The 23032-nt window shown below is 38.4% G+C and overlaps 1 protein-coding gene across 7 annotated transcripts in view; it reads left to right on the top strand.

Annotated features, from left to right (window-relative positions):
• The first annotated feature begins 7633 nt into the window (after positions 1-7633).
• The window catches only part of LOC122452585 (complement receptor type 1-like), a 30998-nt gene continuing 15599 nt past the window's right edge, over positions 7634-23032 (top strand). For 2 of the 7 annotated variants that reach the window (XR_006272757.1, XR_006272760.1), the window contains exons 1-3: positions 7635-7700; positions 17028-17207; positions 20114-20407. Coding sequence is in view for 2 of the 7 variants with exons in the window: in XM_043486360.1 (XP_043342295.1) it covers positions 11766-11799; positions 17028-17207; positions 20114-20277 (378 nt within the window). In the remaining 5 variants the exon portion in view is untranslated. Of the gene's footprint in view, positions 7701-11729; positions 11800-17027; positions 17208-20113; positions 20660-23032 lie in introns of those variants that run through there. The other 5 variants (XM_043486360.1, XR_006272759.1, XM_043486359.1 and 2 more) reach the window with 5 other exon arrangements.

Raw genomic sequence — 23032 nt, 5'->3', positions numbered from 1 at the left:
CCCCCTCCCACCTCCCTCTCCACCCGATTCCTCTGGGTCTTCCCAGTGCACCAGGCCCGAGCACTTGTCTCATGCATCCCACCTGGGCTGGTGATCTGTTTCACCATAGATAGTATACATGCTGTTCTTTTGAAATATCCCACCCTCACATTCTACCACAGAGTTCAAAAGTCTGTTCTGTATTTCTGTGTCTCTTTTTCTGTTTTGCATATAGGGTTATCGTTACCATCTTTCTAAATTCCATATATATACGTTAGTATGCTGTAATATTCTTTATCTTTCTGGCTTACTTCACTCTGTATAAGGGGCTCCAGTTTCATCCATCTCATTAGGACTGGTTCAAATGAATTCTTTTTAACGGCTGAGTAATATTCCATGGTGTATATGTACCACAGCTTCCTTATCCATTCATCTGCTGATGGGCATCTAGGTTGCTTCCATGTCCTGGCTATTATAAACAGGTTGTTTCATTTGCTATTATTTTCTCCCATTCTGAAGGCTGTCTTTTCACCATTCTTAAAGTTTCCTTCATTGTTCAAAAGCTTTTTAGCTTAATTATGCCCCATTTGTTTATTTTGGCTTTTATTTCTATTATTCTGAATGGTGGGTCATAGAGGATCTTGATGAGATTTATGTCAGGGAGTGTTCTGTCTATGTTTTCCTCTAAGAATTTTATAGTTTCTGGTCTTACATTTAGATCTTTCATCCATTTTTAGTTTATTTTTGTGTATGGTGTTAGAGAGTGTTCTAGTTTCTTTCTTCTCAGGTGGTTGACCAGTTTTCCCAGCACCACTTGTTAAAGAGATTGTCTTCTTGCCATTGTGTATTTTTGCCTCCTTTGTCAAAGACAAGTTGCCCTTAGGTGCATGGATTATCTCTGGGCTTTCTCTTATGTTCCATTGATCTAAATTTCTGGCTTTGTGCCAGTGCCATACTGTCTTGATGACTATAGCTTTGTAGTATAATTTTAAGTCAGAAAGGCTGATTCCTCAAGTTTTGTTCTTCTTTCTCAAGATTGCTTTGGCTATTCGAGGTTTCTGTGTTTCCATACAAACTGTGAAATAATTTGTTCTAGTTCTGTGAAAAATACCATTGTTAGCTTGGTAAGGCTTGTGTTGAATCTATAGATTGCGTTGTATAGAATACTCATTTTTCACTATATTGATACTTCCAGTCCATGAACATGATATATTTCTAAATCTATCTGTGTCATCTTTAATTTCTTTCATCAGTGTTTTATACTTTTCTGTGTACATTTTATATCCTGCAACATTACTGTATTCATTGATTATCTCAAGTAGTTTTCAGTGGTATCTTTAGGATTTTCTATGTAGGGGGTCATGTCAAATGGTGAGAGTTTTTCTTCTTTTCCAACTTGGATTCTTTTTATTTATTTTTCTTCTCTGATTGCTGTGGTTAGGAATTCCAAAACTATGTTGAAGAGTAGTGGTGAGACTGGGCATCCATGTCTTGTTCCTGATTTTAGAGGAAATATTTTCAGTTTGTTGCCACTGAGGATAATGTTTGCTGTGGGTTTGTCACACATGGCTTCTATTATGTTGAGGCATGTTCCTTAAAATTGCTAACATCTGTTGGATAAATGAAAAAGCAAGAGAGTTCCAGAAAACATCTATTTATGTTTTATTGACTATGCCAAAGCCTTTGACTGTGTGGATCACAACAAACTGTAGAAAATTCTTCAAGAGATGGAAATACCGGACTACCTGGCCTGCCTCTTGAAAAATCTGTATGCAGGTCAGGAAGCGACAGTTAGAACTAGACATGGAACAACAGATTGGTTCCAAATTGGGGAAGGAGTATATCAAGACCGTATATTGTCACCCTGCTTATTTAACTTATATGCAGAGTTTATCATGAGAAATGCTGGGTTGGATGAAGCACAAGCTGGAATCAAGATTGCCAGGAGAAATATCAATAACTTCAGATATGCAGATGACACCACCCTTATGGCAGAAAGCGAGAAAGAACTAAATAGTCTCTTGATGAAAGTGAAAGAGGAGAGTGAAAAAGTTGGCTTAAACTCAATATTCAGAAAATTAAGATCATGGCACCCAGTCCCATCACTTCATGGCAAATAGATGGGGAAACAGTAAGAGACTTTATTTTTTGGTCTCCAGAATCACTGCAGATGGTGACTGCAGCCATGAAATTAAAAGGCGATTACTCCTTGAAAGGAAAATTATGATCAATCTAGACAGCATATTAAAAAGCAGAGATATTACTTTGCCAACAAAGGTCCACCTAGTCAAGGCTATGGTTTTTCCAGTCGTCATGTATGGATGTGAGAGTTTGTCTATAAAGAAAGCTGAGAGCCAAAGAATTGATGCTTTTGAACTGTGGTGTTTCTCCCTTGGACAGCAAGAAGATCCAACTAGTCCATCGTAAAGGAAATCAGTCCTGAATATTCATTGGAAGGATTGATGCTGAAGCTGAAACTGTAATACCTTGGCCACTTGATGTGAAGAACTGACTCATTGGGAAAGACCCTGATACTGGGAAAGATTGAAGATGGGAGGAGAATGGGACAAAAGAGGATGAGATGGTTGGATGGCACCACTGACTCAATGGACAAGAGTTTGAATAAACTCCAGAAGTTGGTGGTGGACAGAGAGGCCTGGCATGGATAGGGAGGCCTGGCATGGTGTAGTCCATGGGGTCACAAAGAATCAGATATGACTGAGCGACTGAACTGAACTGAACTGGTGTTCCTTCTATGCCTGCTTTCTGGAGAGTTTTTGGTCATAAATGGGTGTTGAATTTTGTCAGAGGTTTTCTCTGCATCTAGTGAGATAATCATATGGTTTTTATCTTTCAATTTGTTAGTATGGTGTATCACAGTGATTTGGGAATATCGAAGAATCCTTGCATCCCTGTGTAAAATCCCACTTGGTCATGATGTATGATCTTTTTAATATGCTGTGGATTCTGTTTGCTAGAATTTTGCTGAGGATTTTTGCATCTTTGTTCACCAGTGATATTTGCCTGTAGTTTTCTTTCTTTGGTAGCAACTTTGATTGGCATTAGGATGATGGTGGCCTTGTAGAATGAGGTTGGGAGGTCACCTTCCTCTGCGATTTTCTGGAAGAGTTTGATTAGGATAGGTGTTAGCTTTTCTCTGAATTTTTGGTAGAATTCACTTGTGAAGCAATCTGGTCCTGGGCTTTTGTTTGTTGGAAGATCCTTTGTTACAGTTTCTATTTCTGTGCTTGTGGTAAACTTGTTAAGATTTTCTATTTCTTCCTGGTTCAATTTTGGAAGGTTATACTTTTCTAAGAATTTGTCCATTTCTTCCAAGTTGTCCATTTTATTGGCATATAATTGCTTATAGTAATCTCTTATGGGGAGAAGGAATTGGCAACCCACTCCAGTTTTCTTCCATGGAGAATCCCAGGAATGGAGGAGCCTGGTGGGCTGCTGTGTATGGGGTCACACAGAGTCGGACATGACTGAAGTAACTTAGCAGCAGCAGCAGCAGCTGAGGTCTCTTATGGTCTTTTGTATTTCTGTGTTTTCTGTTGTGATTTCTGCATTTTTATTTCTAATTTTATTGATTTGATTCTTCTCCCTTTTTTTCTTGATGAGTCCAGCTGATGGTTTGTCTATTTTATTTATCTTCTCAAAGAACCGGCTTTTAGTTTTGTTGATTTTTACTATAGTCTTCTTCATTTCTTTTTCATTTGTTTCTGCTGTGATTTTTATGATTTCTTTCCTTCAACTAACTTTGGGGTTCTTGTGTTCTTCTTTTTCTAGTTGTTGTAGGTGTAAAGTTAGGTTGTTTATTTGATTTTCTCTTGTTTCTTGAGATATGCTTGTATTGCTATGACCCTCTCTCTTAGCACTGCTTTTATTGAATCTGATAGGTTTGGGGTTGTCGTGTTTTGATTTTCATTTGCTTCTATGCATATTTTGATTTCCTTCTGACTTCTTCCATGATCTGTTGGTTATTCAGAAGTGTGTTGTTTAGCCTCCATATGTTTGTGTTTTTAATAGTATTATTTTTTTTCCTATTCAGTTCAGTTCAGTTGCTCAGTCATGTCCGACTCTTTGTGACCCCATGAATCACAGCACGCCAGGCCTCCCTGTCCATCTCCAGCTCCTGGAGTTTACTCAAACTCATGTCCATTGAGTCGGTGATGCCATCCAGCCATCTCATCCTCTGTCGTCCCCTTCTCCTCCTGGCTCCAATCCCTCTCAGCATCAGGGTCTTTTCCAGTGAGTCAACTCTTCGCATGAGGTGGCCAAAGTATTGGAGTTTCAGCTTCAGCATCAGTCCTTCCAATGAACACCCAGGACTGATCTCCTTTAGGGTGGACTGGTTGAATCTCCTTGCAGTTGAAGGGACTCTCAAGAGTCTTCTCCAACACCACAGTTCAAAAGCATCAATTCTTCGGTGCTCAGCTTTCTTCACAGTCCAAATTTCACATCCATACATGACCACTGGAAAAATGATAGCCTTGACTAGATGAATTTGTTGGCAAAGTAACATTTCTGCTTTTTGTTATGCTATCTAGGTTGGTCATAACTTTCCTTCCAGGGAGTAAGCATCTTTTAATTTCATGGCTGCAGTCACCGTCTGCAGTGATTTTGGAGCCCAAAAATATGAAGTCTGACACTGTTTCCAGTGTTTCCCCATCTATTTGCCATGAAACAATGGGACTGGATGCCATGATCTTAGTTTTCTGAATGTTGAGCTTTAAGCCAACTTTTTCACTCTCCTCTTTCACTTTAATCAAGAGGCTCTTTAGTTCCACTTCACTTTCTGCTATAAGGGTGGTGTCATCTGCATATCTGAGGTTATTGCTATTTCTCCTGGCAATCTTGATTCCAGCTTGTGCTTCTTCCAGCCCAGCATTTCTCATGATGTACTCTGTATACAAGTTAAATAAGCAGGTTGACAGTATACAGACTTGACATACTCCTTTTCCTATTTAGAACCAGTCTGTTGGTCCATATCCAGTTCTAACTGTTGCTTCCTGACCTGCATACAGGTTTCTCAAGAGGCAGGTCGGGTGGTCTGGTATTCCCATCTCTTTCAGGATTTTCCACAGTTTATTGTGATCCACACAGTTGAAGGCTTTGGCATAGTCAATAAAATAGAAATAGATGTTTTTCTGGAACTCTCTTGATTTTTCAATGATCCAGCGGATATTGGCAATTTGATCTCTGGTTCCTCTGCCTTTTCTAAAACCAGCTTAAACATCTGAAAGTTCATAGTTCACATATTGCTGAAGCCTGGCTTGGAGAAATTTGAGCATTCCTTTACTAGTGTGTGAGATGAGTGCAATTGTGTGGTAGTTTGAGCATCCTTTGGCATTGCTTTTCTTTGGGATTGGGATGAAAACTGATCTTTTCCAGTCCTGTGGCCACTGCTGAGTTTTCCAAATTTGCTGACATATTGAGTGCAGCACTTTCACAGCATCATCTTTCAGGATTTGAAATAGCTCAACTGGAATTCCATCACCTCCACTAGCTTTGTTCATAGTGATATTTCCTAAGGCCCGCTTGACTTCACATTCCAGGATGTCTGGCTCTAGGTGAGTGATCACACCATTGTGATTATCTGGGTCATGAAGATCTGTTTTGTACAGTTCTTCTGTGTTTTCTTGCCACCTCTTCTTAATATCTTCTGTTTCTGTTAGGTCCATACCATTTCTGCCCTTTATTGAGCCCATTTTTGCATGAAATGTTCCCTTGGTATCTCTAATTTTCTTGAAGAGATCTCTAGTCTTTCCCATTCTGTTGTTTTCCTCTATTTGTTTACATTGATCACTTCCATTTTTTCCTGTTGTTGACATCTAATCTTACCACATTATGATCAGAAAAGATGTTTGATATTATTTTAGGTTTTTTTTTTAAATTTACCAACGTTAGATTTATGGCCCTGGATATGATCTATCCTGGAGAATGTTTTGTGTGCCCTTGAGAAAAAGGTGGAATCCATTTTTTTTTTTTTTTTAAGAGGGTGAAAAGGCCGGTAGATATCAATTAGGTCTAACTGGTCCATTGTATCATTTAAAGCTTGTGTTTCCTTGCTAATTTTCTATTTGGTTGATCTATCCATAGGTGTGAGTAGAGTATTAAAGTCTCCCACTATTATTGTGTTACTGTAATTTTCCCTTTAATACTTGTTAGCATTTGCCTTACATATTGTGGTGCTCCTGTGTTGGGTGCATATATCTTTATAATTGTTATATCTTCTTCTTGAATTGATCCTTTGATCATCATGTAGTCTTTCTTTGTCTCTCAACATGGTCTTTATTTCAAAGTCTATTTTATCTGATATGAGTATTGCTACCCCTGCATTCTTTTGGTCTCATTTGCATGAAATATCTTTTTCCAGCCCCTTACTTTCAGTCTGTATGTGTCACTAGGTTTGAGGTGGGTCTCTTGTAGACAGCATATATAGCGGTCTTGTTTTTGTATGCATTCAGCCAGTCTTTGCATTTTGGCTGGAGCACTTAACCCATTTACATTTAAGGTAATTATTAATAAGTATGATCCCATTACCATTTACTTTGTTATTTTGGGTTTGTTTTTATAAACCTTTATTCTTTCCTGTCTAGAGAAGATCCTTTAGCATCTGTTGAAGAGCTGGTTTGGTGGTGCTGAATTCTCTCAACTTTTACTTGTCTGTAAAGCTTTTGATTTCTCCTTCATATCTGAATGAGATCCTTGCTGGGTAGAGTAATCTTGGTTGTAGATTTTTCTCTTTCATCACTTTAAGTATGTCCTGCCATTCCCTTCTGGCCTGAACAGTTTCTATTGAAAGATAAGCTGTTATCCTTATGGGGATTCCCTTGTGTGTTATTTGTTGCATTTCCCTTGCTGTTTTTAATATTTGCTCTTTGTGCTTAATTTTTGTTAGTTTGATTAATATGTGTCTCGGAGTGTTTTGGCTTTGGTTTATCTGTTTGATACTCTCTGGGTTTCTTGGATTTGGTTGGCTATTTCCTTCTACATTTTAGGGAAGTTTTCAACTGTTATCTCCTCACATATGTTCTCATGCCCTTCCTTTTTGTCTTCTTCTGGGACACCTATGATTCAAATGTTGGGGCATTTAATATTGTCCCAGAGGTCTCTGAGGTTGTCCTCATTTCTTTTAATTCTTTCTTTCTTTTTCTTCTCTGCTTCATTTATTTCCACCATTCTATCTTCCATGTCACTTATCCTCTCTTCTGCCTCAGTTATTTTACTATTGGCTCCCTCCAGAGTGCTTTTAATCTCAGCTATTGCATTATTCATTATTGATTGAATCTTCTTAATTTCTTCTAGGTCCTTGTTAAATATTTTTGCATCTTCTCAATCCTTGTCTCTAGTCTGTTTATCTGTAACTCCATTTTGTTTTTAAGATTTTGGATCATCTTTAATATCATTGTTCTGAATTCTTTTTCAGGTAAACTCCCTATCTCCTGCTCTTTGCTTTGGTTTGTTGGGTTTTTATCATGTTCCTTCACCTGCTGAATATTTCTCTGCCCTTTCACTTTGTTTAGATTGCTGTGTTTGCAATACCCTTCCTGCAGGCTGGGAGTTCATGGTTACTCTTAATTGTGGACTCTGTTCCCTGTGGGTGGAGTTGGACCAGTGGTGTGTCAACACTTCCTGTTTGGAGGAGCTTTCATCTGTGTTCTGGTGGGTGGAGGTGGATCTCTTCTCTCCGGAGTGCAATGAAATATACAATGGTGAGTTTTGGGGTATCTATGTGTTTGACATGGCTTTGGGCAGCCTTTCTCTTAATGTTCAGGGTTGTGTTCCTGCTTTGCTGAAGAATTAGCATGTGTGTCTTGCACTGGAACTTGTTGGCTCTTGGGTGGAGCTTGGTTTCAATGTAGGCATGGAGACTTTTGGGTGAGCTCTTGTCTATTAATGTCCCCTGGAGTCAGGAGTTCTCTGATGTCCTAAAGTTCTGGAGTTAAGCCTCCTTTCTCTGTTTCAGTCTTTTTCTTACAGTAGCCTTAAGATCACTCCTTTTGAAGAGATTGGGATGCCTTTCTGGGTGCCTGTTGTCCTCCACCAGTGTTCAGAAGTTGTTTTGTGGAAGTTGCTCAACATTCAAATGATCTTTTGATTAATTTTTGGGGAGAAAGTGGTCTCCTCATCCTATTCCTCTGTCATCTTGGGATTGATCCCGATCTTAGTTTTTTGAATGTTTAGTTTTGTGCCAGCTTTTTCACTCTCCTCTTCACCTCTATCTACATATCTTTCATCTGCATATCTGAGGTTATTGATATTTTCTGCTGGCAATCTTGATTCCAGCTTGTGTTTCATCCAGCGTGGCATGTCACATGATGTACTCTGCATATAAGTTAAATAAACAGTGTGCCAGTATATAGCCTTGATGTACTACTTTCCCAATTTGGAAGCAGCCTGTTGTTACATGTCCAATTCTAACTGTTGCTTCTTGACCTGCATACAGGTCTCTCAAGAGACAGGTAAAGTGGTCTGGTATCCCCATCTCTTGAAGAATTTTCCAGTTTGTTGTGATCCACACAGTCAAAGCCTTTAGTGTAGTCTAATTTAGTAGCTTAAAATGAATTTTTTTTTTCCTCACAGTTCAGAAGACAGAAGTTTAAAATCAAGATGTCAGCAAGATTGATTTCTTTTCCTGGGAGAAAGAAAAAATTGTCCTATCCTTCTTTCCTACCTGTGGTGGCTGATGCAATCCTTGGCATTTCTTCACTTACAGATGCATTTCTCCACTATTTGCTTCCATTGCACATGCTTTCCTCCATGTATATCTACCCTTCTCTTCTCTTACAAGCTCTTTTTAGATTGAAGATCCACTCTGTTAATCCAAGTTGATCTCATTTCAAGATCCTTTACTTAATTATGTCTTCAAAGATTCTTTTCCAAACAGATTCTCATTCACAAGTTCCATGGATTAGGACATGAAATATCTTTTTAGGGAGTTGCCATTCAAACCACTACAATCACTGAATATGACTAGATTTGTCTATCTCTATTATTTTGCCTTCCTGCTGAATTTACTCTTTTATCATAATGAAATGCCCCTCTTTACCTTTCATAATATTTCTTTCCTTAAAATATATTTTTATAATATTAATATAGAAACATCAACATTCTTTCTTTTCTGATTTTGCATTACACATGTTTCAAATACTTTACTTTCATCCTTTCTTTGTCTTACATTTAAAATTTACCAGGGGATTGCCTGGAAGTTCAGTGTTTAGGACTGTTTACTCTCACTGCTGAGAGCCTGAGTTCAATCCCTGGTCAGGGAACTAAGTAAGAGCTTGCAAGCTGCCCAGCACGACCAAAAAATAAATTAAAATAAAATAAAATTTATTTCTTGTAGACATCATATTCTCAGATTTTGTTGTTTCATTCACTCTGAAAATCTTTGCCTTAAATTGAAATGTTTAGAATAATTCAAATTAATATAGTTACTTATATAGTGAGGTTTAAGTCTAGCATCTTGTTATTTATTTTTTGTTTCTTAAGTTTTTCCTTTATTCTTCCTTTCTAACTTTTTAATCATTTTTATTACCCTATTTTTTCTCCTCAAGTAAATTTTATTTGTTATTTTATATTATTTGTATATTTTATTTATTATCCTAGAGACTGCAATATAGATCCTTGATTTATTATAATTGAATTTATCTTAATTATAACCTGTTATAATTATATAATCTAATTTATTATAAATAATGATTTTACCACATCTCAAACAATGCAAGAACCCATAGCAGTTTTAACTCCATTTATGTCCTCCTGCCATTTCCTACTATTTTTTACATACATTTTGTATCTCACAAGACATTATAGTTGCTGCTTTTATAAAAGTGGTATTTATTTATATTTATCCACATGTTAACTCTGTTATACTTCTTCCATATTGCATTTCTATCAGTTCTATCTGAGACTATTTCCCTTCAGCCTAAAGAATAATTTTTAAGCATTTCTGTATTATAAGTCTTCTGGCAATACATGTTTTAAACATTTTTGTAAGTATGATTCCTTTGAAAGTTATCCTCTCTGTTTTCTGACTACTTTTAAAATTGTTTCTGATTTTTTACAATATTAATAATGCATCTAGGTAGGGATTTCTTTGCATTTGTTTTTTTGTGTTTGTATTGTGTTTCAAATTTGTGGTTCAATGTCTTTCATCAGTTTTGGAAAAATCTCTATCATTACTTCTTCACATGTTGTTTATGCACTGTTATCTCTCTCCCTTCATTGTGGGATGCCTTATTTTTCTATCTTAAACATGTGCTTATCCTTATTTTTCTATTCTACAAGACTGTTACTCTCCTGTCTGTATTTATGTTTCTTTTGTTGTTCTGTGTTTCTGATGTTTTCTTCTATCCTAATTTCCAATGATTAAAATTTTAACTATATCTAAACTGCCACAAATCTTATCCAAATTCAGAATTTCAGTAATTGCATTTTGTAATTGCAGGATTTTTATTAGGTTTTTTCAAAATTTGCCCTGTCACTTAAATTGTTTTTAATTGTTACCAAAAATTTCCATTTTGTGTATTTTATCCTTTATTAGTAATAGCAATATATATATATACACATATATATGTATATATATATATATTAATCTGATAACAAAAATTCCAATATCTGGTGTCCTGATGGGTCAATTTCCATTGTCAGTGACTATGCTAGGTCTTGTTCTTATTATTTTACTCCTTCAAGTACCTGGTTACCTTTAATTGTGTATCAGGAATTATATTTGCAAGCTTTTCTGTAGAAATAAATTCAAGGTTTTAGATGACTAATTTTCTTCCTGAGAGGGATTTTATTGCTGCTATTATTTCTGCCAGGTACCTGGCAACCCTAGCAATCTGAGACTTTAATTCAATTTCAAAAACTAATTTTCCTGGGCCACCATTGCTTGAAGAATAATGCCAATAATCTTGAGTCACAGAGCCTGGTTTTTTGAAGTCTCAATACATATCAGGAGATATTAATAAAATTTCTAATTTGAAGGCCCTGAACTGCAATTTTTGTCCTTTGACTCAAAGTGAAAGTGAAAGTTGCTCAGTCGTGTCTGACTCTTTGGGATACAGTCCAATGAATTCTCTGGGCCAGAATACTGGAGTGGGTAGCCTTTCCTTTCTCTATGGGATCGTCCCAACCCAGAGATTAAACCCAGGTCTCCCACACTGCAGGCGAATTCTTACTGGCTAAGCCACAAGGGAAGTCCACAAGTACTGGAGTGGGTAGCCTATCCCTTCTCCAGCAGATCTTCCCAACCCAGGAATGGAACTGGGGTCTCCTAAATTGCAGGTGGATTCTTTACCAACTGAGCTTTCAGGGAAGCCCTGATATCAGGAAAGCCTTTGAATAAATGAGCCTATCAAATGCCCCCTCCTGAATCAACTAGTTTTCCCAAGGGAAAAGCAGCCCAAGTGCTTGATTCTTTCCTGGATTTTCTCCCTCTATGAGACCATAGTCCCTCATTTGTTAGCACCCTGATACATATTTTATATTTCTCAAGCATTTGTAGTTTTTCTCTGGGGGTAAGTGGGAAATGGGTGGAAAGATATTTGATGTCAATTATTGAAATTACCAGAAGCAGAAACTTCCTTAAGAATTTTCATTTTTAGTTTTGTTTTAGAAATTTGGCCAATGTTACTTATTCCAGTTATATAGTGTTAGAAAAATACAATTGTTTCCATGTCCTGTTATGTGCTATGTCCTACTTTTACATTTAAAAGTGTATCTGACATTTCTTGCAGGCTACTCTATGATCACTTTTACGTGGGTATACTATTATGATGTCAAACTTAGGTTTGATAAAATTAATTGGTAAGTTTTGTCCTTTATTTCTTGTGAAACATCAAAATTACATTTAGAAGTATATACTACATGAAACTATGATATAAGTTCTTTGTGAACTTTTTTTCTATTTTTACAAGTTTCTTGGTCTATACTAGCTTTGTATATCTACTTTAGTGAATATTGCTAATTTATATTTCTATTTGCATCATTTAGATTTTCAAAATATTTAACATAGTCTACAACTTCATAAATATTCTCATGCTTACCCAAATATACTCAAATTGTATTTAGGCATGACCATGTAAATTACAACTTTGTAAAAGCTTATCTAGGTTAGCAAAGATTCAAATATAATAATAAAGGTAAAATAAAGATAGTTACAATTTAGTGACTCATTTGATTTCTCTCAATAGTCATTCACTGCTTTCTATTTCCCTAGTCATTATTTGTGGGCCACTCCCAGCCATTACCAATGGAGATTTTAATAGCACCAACAGGGAATATTTTAAGTATGAAACAGTGGTGACCTATCACTGCAACCTTGGGGAGAGAAGGCAAAAGCTGTTTGACCTCATGGGTGAACCGTCAATATATTGCAGCAGCAAAGACAATCAAGTAGGCATCTGGAGCAGACCTCCCCGTCAGTATATTATATCTAATAAATGCACACCTCTAGTCATTGAAAATGTAATAAACATGTCTGAGAACAAAAGTTTTTTTTTTTTTTTTTCTTATATGAAACCGTGAGTTTTATGTGTTAGTCTGGCTTTACCAAGAAAGGACTCTCCATTGTTCATTTCCAGGCCCAAAACGTGGGAGCTAGAGCTGACCAGTTGCTCAAGGGTTGAGTCTGACTAAGGGCATGAAGGTGCCTACAAATGACACAAGTTGTAGGAGAAGGATATTTGTGTTTGTCCTGGGGGGGTGGAGGGGAGATGTGTAGTGAGCAGTGTGTAAGAGTACATTTTCTTGGGAGGAAACATGAAATAAAGCATGTATATGCATATGTGTACATGTTCAAACTCAGAAGCAAAGATAAATCAGGGCAAAGAATGCACAAGCTCCTTGCAATTTTTATACACAAATTTTCTGCACATATCACCACTGATACTCTCTATAATCTTTCAGTTACTCCATTTTTTAAGTTGAAATAATCTTTTAAAAAAAATTCATTAGTTACTCTTGAGTACTGTAACTGCTAATACATAATGAGTCCTCTTGTTAAGCACCATTATATATAGTCTATGTGAAGTGAAAGTGAAAGTCGCTCAGTTGTGTCCAATTCTTTGCGAACCCATGGACTGTACAATCCAGGGAATTTTCTGTCAGAATACTGAAGTGGGTAGCCTTTCCTTTCTCCAGGGGATCTTCCCAACCCAGGGATCAAACCCAGCTCTCCTGCATTGCAGGCAGATTCTTTACCAACTGAGCTATCAGGTCAGCCCTTGCACTTAATTCTTAAAATAAAGGCATAAGGTAGTTATATTCTTTTCATGTTTTACAGAGAAAGTGAGTCTTAGAGAGGTTAGATAACTGTTCAAGATTATTTAGATAGTAACTATGGAGCTGACTGTGGCTCAGATCATGAACTCCTTATTGCCATATTCAGACTTAAATTGAAGAGAGTGGGTAAAGCCACCGGGCCATTCAAGTATGACCTAAATCAAATCCATTATGTCTATAGAGTGCAAGTGAGATATAGATTTAAGGGACTAGATCTGATAGAGTGACTGATGAACTATGGACAGATGTTCATGACACTGTACAAGAGACAGGTCTCAAGACCATTCCCAAGAAAAAGAAATGCAAAAAAGCAAAATGGCTGTCTGAGAAGGCCTTACAAATAGCTGTGAAAAGAAGAGAAGTGAAAAGCAAAGAAGAAAAGGAAAGATATACCCATTTGAATGCAGAGTTCCAAAGAATAGCAAGGAGAGATAAGAAAGCCATCCTCAGTAATAAATGCAAAGAAATAGAGGAAAACAATAGAATGGGAAAGACTAGAGATCTCTTCAAGAAAATCAGAGATACCAAGAGAATATTTCAAGCAAAGATGGGCTCAATAAAGGACAGAAATGGTATGGACATAACAGAAACAGAAGATATTAAGAAGAGGTGGCAAGAAAACACAGAAGAACTGTACAAAAAAGATCTTCACGACCCAGATAATCACAAAGGTGTGATCACTCACACTTACCTAGAGCCAGACATCCTGGAATGTGAAGTCAAGTGGGCCTTAGAAAGCATCACTATGAACAAAGCTAGTGGAGGTGATGGAATTCCAGTTGAGCTATTTCAAATCCTGAAAGATGATGCTGTGAAAGTGCTGCACTCAATATACCAGCAAATTTGGAAAACTCAGCAGTGGCCACAGGACTGGAAAAGGTCAGTTTTCATCCCAATCCCAAAGAAAAGCAATGCCAAAGGATGCTCAAACTACCACACAATTGCACTCATCTTACACACTAGTAAAGTAATGCTCAAAATTCTCCGAGCCAGGCTTCATCAATACATGAACCATGAACTTCCAGATGGTCAAGCTGGTTTTAGAAAAGGCAGAGGAACCAGAAATCAAGTTGCCAACATCTGATGGATCATTGAAAAAGCAAGAGAGTTTCAGAAAATCATCTATTTCTGCTTTATTGACTATGCCAAAGCCTTTACCTGTGTGGATCACAATAAACTGTGGAAAATTCTGAAGGAGATGGGAATACCAGAGCACCTGATTTCCCTCTTGAGAAACCTGTATGCAGGTCAGGAAGCAACAGTTAGAACTGGACATGGACCAACAGACTGGTTCCAAATAGGAAAAGGAGTACATCAAGTCTGTATGTTGTCACCCTGCTTATTTAACTTATATGCAGAGTAAATCATGAGAAATACTGGGCTGGAGGAAGCACAAGTTGGAATCAAGATTGCCAGAAGAAATATCAATAACCTCAAATATGCAGATGACGACACCCTTATTGCAGAAAGTGAAGAACTAAAGAGCCTCTTGATGAAAGTGAAAGAGGAGAGTGAAAAAGTTGACTTAAAGCTCAACATTCAGAAAACTAAGATCATGGCATCCGGTCCCATCACTTCAGGGCAAATAGATGGGGAAACAGTGGCTGACTTTATTTTTCTGGGTTCAAAATCACTGCAGATGGTGCTTACAGCCATGAAATTAAAAGATGCTTGCTCCTTGAAAGAAAAGTTATGACCAACCTAAATGGCATATTGAAAAGCAGAGACATTACTTTGTCAACAAAGGTCAGTCTAGTCAAAGCTGTGGTTTTTCCAGTAGTCATGTATGGATGTAAGAGTTGGACTATAAAGAAAGCTGAGTGCCAAAGAATTGATTCTTTTGAACTGTGGTTTCGTAGATGACTCTTGAGAGTCCCTTGGGCTGCAAGGAGATCCAACCAGTCCATCCTAAAGCAGATCAGTCCTGGGTGTTCATTGGAAGGACTGATGTTGAAGCTGAGACTTCAATACTTTGGCCACCTGATGCAATGAGCCGACTCATTGGAAAAGACCCTGATGCTGGGAGGGATTGGGGGCAGGAGGAGAAGGGGATGACAGAGGATGAGATGTTGGGTGGCCTCACCGACTCGATGGACATGGGTTTGGGTGGACTCCGGGAGTTGGTGATGGACAGGGAGGCCTGGCATGCTGCGGTTCATGGGTTCGCAAATAGTTGGACATGACTGAGTGACTGAACTGAAGTGAACTATGGGGAGGACCAGAACCCAAGTCTACCTGATTCTAGAGTTGGGAAAATAAAAAAAAAAAAAAACTAGTTTATATATTTCAAAGAGTGAGGGGTTTAGTGCAGGTAATAAGTGTTAAAACGGCAGGAAGAGCTAAAGGAGGCAGGAAATGTTACCAGAGCTCAGGAACCTGCTATTTCCTCTGGACTAGAGCACAGGTGCCTGAAACTGTCAGTGAGCAAGTATTTCCTTCAGCTGCTCATGCTGCAGAAGCTGCCACTGCTGCTGGAAGGTAACAGGTTGCTGGAGCATGCAGTCATTGCCATTGCTGGAATTAAAGTTGCTGCTACTAAGAAAGGGCCAACAATTGCCACTTCCTGTGCCCATCTACAAGGTGACTTCTATCATCTTCCTGCCTTTTAATTCAGTATATATGCCTCCAACTGTCAGCTTAACCAGGACACAGCTGACAAGAAAGACAATCAATTTTAGCTTTTGGGCTTGTAGCCTCAGCAGTCAAAGGAGAATGCAAAAGTGTGAGGCTTAGTCAACAGAGATTTAACCAGCATGGTACTTAAATATCACACCACAGTGCACTTATTAATCAAGGGAAACAAGGGACTGATTAGCCCTGAAATTCGATATTACAGCATCAGAGTATTTACAAAGTCCTTAAAGGGGTAATTTATTCTAGTGCAATACCCCATTTTATTCTTGAGAAAATTAAAGTCTAGGCAGAGAAACTGACCTGATTTAAGCCATACAGAAATGATTTTTCACGTTACTACAGTTTTACTGTAGTTTTTACACAGTACTAAATTTAAGAGATTTTAATTTACATAATTTAAGTGTATTCTGATTCTGGGTTCAAACCAACTGTATATAGAGACAGAGACTCAGATACAAATTATGGTATGGAATATGCAGTCTTATTGTGAGGACTGTAGGCTTTTTAGAAGATTTCATTCAGATTATATCTCACTGGAATGAAATGAATGGTTGAGGAGGACTTGTCTCTATAGAGTGCAGAGAGGAGACCGATTTTCTCTGCCAAACCATGGCAGGTGGCCACTGCAGAGTTGGAAAGAGATGTCTGAATTTTGTTGGTCACAGCATAGTGTGATAAATGATTGGGCAATATGTTGGATGAGATTTGGGCACAAGCATTTCTTACTGCCAAAAATGTGGATGTAAATTGGTGATGCCTTTCTAGAAAGGAGGTATGAAGATATAAAAATCCATCAACCTAACAACTATATACTGAGTGAACAGTGATATTAATAGAACATAATGTGGATGGGAACTGCCTGCTATGTCATCTCAGGAGTGTACTTTAGATGGAAAACCATGAACCGAGGTTGTCTCAGTTCTAGTCACTGTTCTGAAGTGTATCAGCTCTTTTAACAAGAGTGTCTCTCTCTCTGTTTAAATTTGCCATCAATAAAATGTTAGTCTACCACAACTGTTAAAACATATAGACTTATGATTATGAGTCTCTTGGCTAGCTCATCAATGAGGAGAAGTTATTTTCCCACAATTAAGAGCACTTTGTTTCTCTTTCTCCAGTATGTCAGCCACCTCCAGAAATGCTGCATGGCAAACACACTCCAAACCACAAGGATGACTGTTCTCCTGGACAGGAAGTGTTCTATAGCCCGGCTATGATCTCAGAGGGTCTGCTTCTCTGTGCTGCACATCCCAGGGAGACTGGAGCCCGGCAGACCCGCAATGTGCCCATACTCTCTGGTTTGCAGACCAATCTCTTTGTCCCTCGTGGGAAAATCCCATTCCTGTGGTTTTATTTTTTATTTTTTTTCCTAGTGAAATCTTGTGCTGACTTTCTGGGCTAACTTCCTAATAGAAGTGTACTTTTCGCACTTAATTTCCACATTGTAGCCAAAGTAACCTTCATTTGTGATGAGGGGTGAGTGTGAGCTGATTGGCCTGCTGAATGCTGAAACTGAGCTTCATTTAAAAAAGGGTTTATGATTTTGAAAAAAAAAAAAGGAAATATTCAGGGGTACTAAATTTGGGAAGTGTATATGGAAAGTAAGACTGAGGAACAGGTGGAACTAATAACATGAGATATGAAGGAAAACCTGAAACATAAATGGCAAGTTCAAAAACACAAGTACAGCTACTAGTTATGAGCATATATAGGTGACACATTAAGTGAAGAAATCATACTCTCCAAGCATAAAAGAAAAAGAGCAATTTTCAGAGATCCAGAAAAAGATTGTTATGTAGGAAAAGCTTATTAAAAATAACTGAGACCATTTAAGAATTATTTCAGAAATCTTTTAACCATCAAAAATAAATTTTGTAGTAGGAGTGGAAGTATAATTATAGTTCATTCAGTCATATGTCACCTGGTTCGTAACAGGCTAAGGGCTCTGAAATGGGATTATGGTGGTTGATGTTAATGTTTTAAGTAAGGTCATTCACTTGTTTATCAGAATATTAGGCCTTTCACAGAATGCACATCTCTACATGGAAAGTATAAATCATGAGCAATAAAGCGCCTGATCTCAAAATGTTCCAAAGAATCCTTGCCAGGAGCCAAATACCAGCAACTAATAAATTTAGGAGCCATGAGGGCCGAGTCTTACCTGGTGACTCAGTGATAAAGAATCTACTTGCAATGCAAGTGATGCAAGAGACATAGGTTCGATCCCTGGGTCAGGAGGATCCCTTGGTGGAGGAAATAGCAACCCACTCCAGTATTCTTGCCAGGGAAAAATCCCATGGACAGAGGAGCCTGGTGGGCTACAGTCCATAGGGTTGCAAAGAGTTGGACATGACTGAGCGACTGAACACACACACACACACACACAAGGGTCCAACATACACTGAGAATTTTGGAGGATTTTGTATCAGAATTATTTCCAATCTCCTTTAATTTTTGCTCCCAGGATATTCACATTTACTCTTTTGTAGCCCAACATGCTGTTGTGAACTTTCTACATCACCACCACAAATATAGAGATGAAAGAATAGTCACTGTTCTCTGTCCAGTTATTCTTTGCTTTATTAATCCAAACTGGGAGCTGTTTTACTAGCTGTTCCAGTGCCTTCACTTGGAGGATGTTTTATTATAATAATGACTATGAGATGATTTATCAGCATTACCATGGGATGCTCAGAGAGAGACTGATTTCTCTGAGTCTGGATCCAGATTCAAGGAGATGGCAGCTATGCTACAACTGTCTTCTTCATCTTAGGCTGGGTCTGTATAATGTGACCATTTAACTCTGCTTTGCTGTTATCCCTCACCCCTCCGGAAGCTGTGACTTTTCAAGACTGATGTGGCCTCTGCACCCCTGCCACCTGCTGGTTTCGCATCCTCAAAATGATGAGGTTTTTGCAAACAAACTGGCATTTTGGTTTAAAATGTTCCCATAGTCACAAATATTTACTTCCTTAGATTCCAATTAAAAGGCAGTTCTGCTAGTTACTGTGTCTTGGTTGGAATGGAAAGCCTTTGAAATAGCAGTGCTTCAGTGAATGTGCATAGAAGGGATAACACTGAAGGCCAATCTCTCCCTTTAATCTGTTTGTAATTTGACTCCTGGCCTCTCCAGCAGTTATTTCTCTATTTTCTAATTCTAAATACGACAAGTATTTGCTTGTTTTATGAGTATTTTATTGTGATTCAAATTGTTGTAATTCACTTTCAAGTGCATCATATGTTTTGGGAACCATCCGCTCAGGCTCTGCCATTTAGAATTCTCTGTTTGACATGACAAATCCTGCTGTAGTTTGCCTCTAAATCAGGAAAGATTAGCTAATGTGAGGCTTTGACCAATTTCTTTTTTCTTTCTTCTGTTTAATGTCATCAAAGTACTCTATGGTTTTTGCATTTGCTAATATACAAGTATAAAACATTCATTCATTTAATTCAATTTATTGAGCATGTATGCTGTGTTTGATGTTCTTCCAGGGACTGGTGCTATAGCAGTGAACAAGATGAGCAAACTCCCTGTCCTGTGTTATTCATACTTAAGTGGAGAGGTGGCACAAGAAAGAAAAAAAATTAAAGTAATTTTTACGGAGATGGTAGATCAGAGCAGTGCAGGAATAAGGGGAAAATGGGGAACAGCATTACACAGGCTGAGCTGTTTAAGACTCCTTAAATTCTTGGAACTCATATCTAGGTAATTATGTTGAAAGATTCAGAAACAATAAGCTGATTAAAACATGAGTCTCCAATATGCAATGATTAGATGATTAGTATATGTGTAATACATATGTAGAAATCTTTCCTGAGAATGTAAGCTCCTGGGAGGACAAGGAATTTATCTGTATGCTTCACCATTTTATCACCAGACCCTGATGAATGACTGACATAAAATAAGTACTCAATTAATATACATTGAGTAAATGAATGACTTATCCTCCAAGAGATTTGCTTCTTTAAAAGTTTTGGTACTTAAATAAAGGTGTAAATTTCTCTTATTCAGAATACTTAAAAGCCTGGAAGATTCAGGATAAGCAAATTCTTTTATACAGTTTTGATTAAAAATTGAGATTGAAATCTCAGTTGATCTAGTCCATTCTGTGTTTTTAGGTAGTACCAGCCATAGCATCCTATGAATGCAGATTACCTCTGGTGAAAACTCTTCAATAAAACCTACCTTTTACCTTCTTTACAGAAATTTTCTGTCCAAATCAACCTGATATCCTTAGTTGGAGACACAGAAGAAAACCTCTGGAAGTCTTTCCTTTTGGAAAAGAAGTAACTTACATGTGTGACCTGCATCTAGAAAGGGATGGACTTCAGCCCCACTGGGGAGAGCACCATCTGCAGCACCAGTGACAGTCAGGGGAGAGGAATCTGGAGAGGTCCTGTCCCTCATTGCGCACTTCCAGCTTAGTGCTCACTACCCCACATTCCAAAAGGCTTCAGAATATCTAAACAAGACTCTCCAAATTTCCGTAATTACAAGGTGGTGTTCATTTGTGCACTTGACAAAATTAAGTGCTAGATCAATAATAAATAGTTTTAAGAGACATCGACATGTAAGATTCTGATGATCTTTGGTTCTAGTCACTCAGTCGTGTCTCTCTGTGACCCCATGGACTATAGCCCACCAGGGTCCTCTCTCCATGGAATTCTCCAGGCAAGAATACTGAAGGGGGTTGCCATTTCCTCCATCAGGAGACCATGACCCAGGCATCGAACTAGGCCTCCTCCATTGCAGATTGAGGAAGCAGGTGTTGTGCTATACAATACCTCCTTTTAGATGATTTTATTTGTATATTTAGCTCTGTCGGGTCTTGGTTGCAGCTTGAGGAATCTTTGAAGGGTCAGGTGGGATCTTTTGCTGCCATGCACAAGCTCTTTCATTGTGGAGCCACGGCTCAATAGCTGCTGTGTTGGGCCCCAGAGCACAGGGTTTCGGTAGCTGTGATAAGCAGTCTCTCTCGTTGTGGCACGTGGGCTCCAGAGACACATGCTCAGTGATGTTGGTGTTCAGCCTTGTTGTTTAACGGTGTGTGGAGTCATAGTTCCACAATCAGGGATGGAACCTGAATCCCCTGTATTGCAAGGATGATTCTTAACCACTGGACCACCAGGAAAGTCCATCTAATTAGAATTAGAAGGAAAACATTGTCAAAGTATAGGAACTGAAAGGAAATATCTGGCATAAACTGACCATCTTCAAAGATTTTGGAGAGAAACACAAACCAGCAGAAAACAAAGCCTGCAAAATTGCTATTAATAGCCTGTTTGGCTGAAGAGCACTGTGCATTCCCTGTGAAAATTGGGCTACATTATAAACTAAACACAAAGATTGTTTTAGCCAATATGGGCTATGTGTGTGCATGCTCAGTCGTGTCTGACAGACTATAGCCAGTCAGGCTCCTCTGTCCATGGAATGCTTCAGACAAGAATACTGGAGTGGGTACCCATTTCCTTCTCCAGGGGATCTTCCTGACTCAGGGACAGAACCTGAGTCTTTTGCATCTTGTGAGTTGGCAGACAGGTTCTTTACCATCTGAGCCAAATTCTAAGTGACGAGAAGGCGGAATTGCTTCTTAGCTCCACACTAATTTCAGCTGTTGAAGTTTTCCTTCTCTGGTGAAAAGGAAAAAAAAAAAACAAAGAAACATAAACTCAATCAGAAAATGCAAAAGAGAGTGTGTGTCTAAGGAGTGGAGAAGGTTTCCTAAGGTAATCAACACCATAAAGATATGAACATTCAGAAAGCAAAGACAGAAGGAGACAGGGAATTTTTGAAGTGACTCTTTCACATAATATTCACTGCTAAGATCTCTGAAAGAAAAGAGCAGTTCTTGAAGGAAACAGACCAAGAACAGACACTCAAGTCATTTTTGTCCTCACTCTTCTCCAGAAACACCATGGTTTCAACTTGGGGTTTCCTAATGTTCAGCTCAGTTCAGTTGAGTCGCTCCATCATGTCTGACTCTTTGGGACTCCATGAACTGCAGCATGCCAGGCCTCCCTGTCCATCACCATACCCTGGAGTCCACCTAAACCCATGTCCACTGAGTCAATGATGCCATCCAACCATCTCATCTTCTGTCATCCCCTTCTTCTCCTGCCCCCAATCTTTCCCAGCATCACGGTCTTTTCAAATGAGTCAGCTCTTCGCATCAGGTGGCCAAAGTATTGGAGTTTCAGCTTCAACATCAGTCCTTCCAATGTATATTCAGAACTGATTTCCTTCAGGATTAACTGGTTGGATCTCCTTGCAGTCCAAGGGGCTCTCAAGAGTCTTCTCCAACACCACAGTTCAAAAGCATCAATTCTTTGGCGCTCAGCCTTCATTATAGTCCAACTCTCACATCCATACATGACCACTGGAAAAACCATAGCCTTGACTAGACAGACATTTGTTGCCAAAGTAAAGTCTCTGCTTTTCAATATGCTGTCTAGTTTTGTCATAAATTTCCTTCCAAGGAGTAGGTGTCTTTTAATTTCATGGCTGTGATTACCATCTGCAGTGAATTTGGAGCCCAGAAAAATAAAGTCAGCCATTGTTTCCACTGTTTCCCCATCTATTTGCCATAAAGTGATGGGACTGAATGCCATGATCTTAGTCTTCTGAATGTTGAACTTTAAGTGAACTTTTTCACTCTCCCTTTTTACTTTCATCAAGAGGTTCTTTAGTTCCTCTTCACTTTCTGCCATAAGGGTGGTGTCATCTGCATATCTGATGTCATTGATATTTCTCCTGGCAATCTTGATTCCAGCTTGTGTTTCATCCAGCCCAGCGTTTCTCATGATATACTCTGCATATACGTTAAATAAGCAGGGTGACAATATACAGCCTTGATGTACTCCTTTTCCTATTTGGAAACAGTCTGTTGCTCCATGTCCACTTCTAACTGTTGATTCCTAACCTGCATATACGTTTCTCAAGAGGCAGGTCAGGTGGTCTTGGTATTCCTATCTCCTTCAGAATTTCCCACATTTCCCACATTTATTGTGATCCACACAGTCAAAGGCTTTGGCATAGTCAATAAAGCAGAAATAGATTTTTTTTTGAACTTTCTTCTTTTTCAATGATCCATCGGATGTATGCAATTTGACCTCTGGTTCCTCT

This window comes from Cervus canadensis, chromosome 13 (assembly GCF_019320065.1).
Source record: "Cervus canadensis isolate Bull #8, Minnesota chromosome 13, ASM1932006v1, whole genome shotgun sequence".
Taxonomy (NCBI): domain Eukaryota; kingdom Metazoa; phylum Chordata; class Mammalia; order Artiodactyla; family Cervidae; genus Cervus; species Cervus canadensis.
The sequence above is the reverse complement of the archived record's forward strand: the minus strand, read 5'-3'. Positions and strand labels throughout refer to the sequence as shown.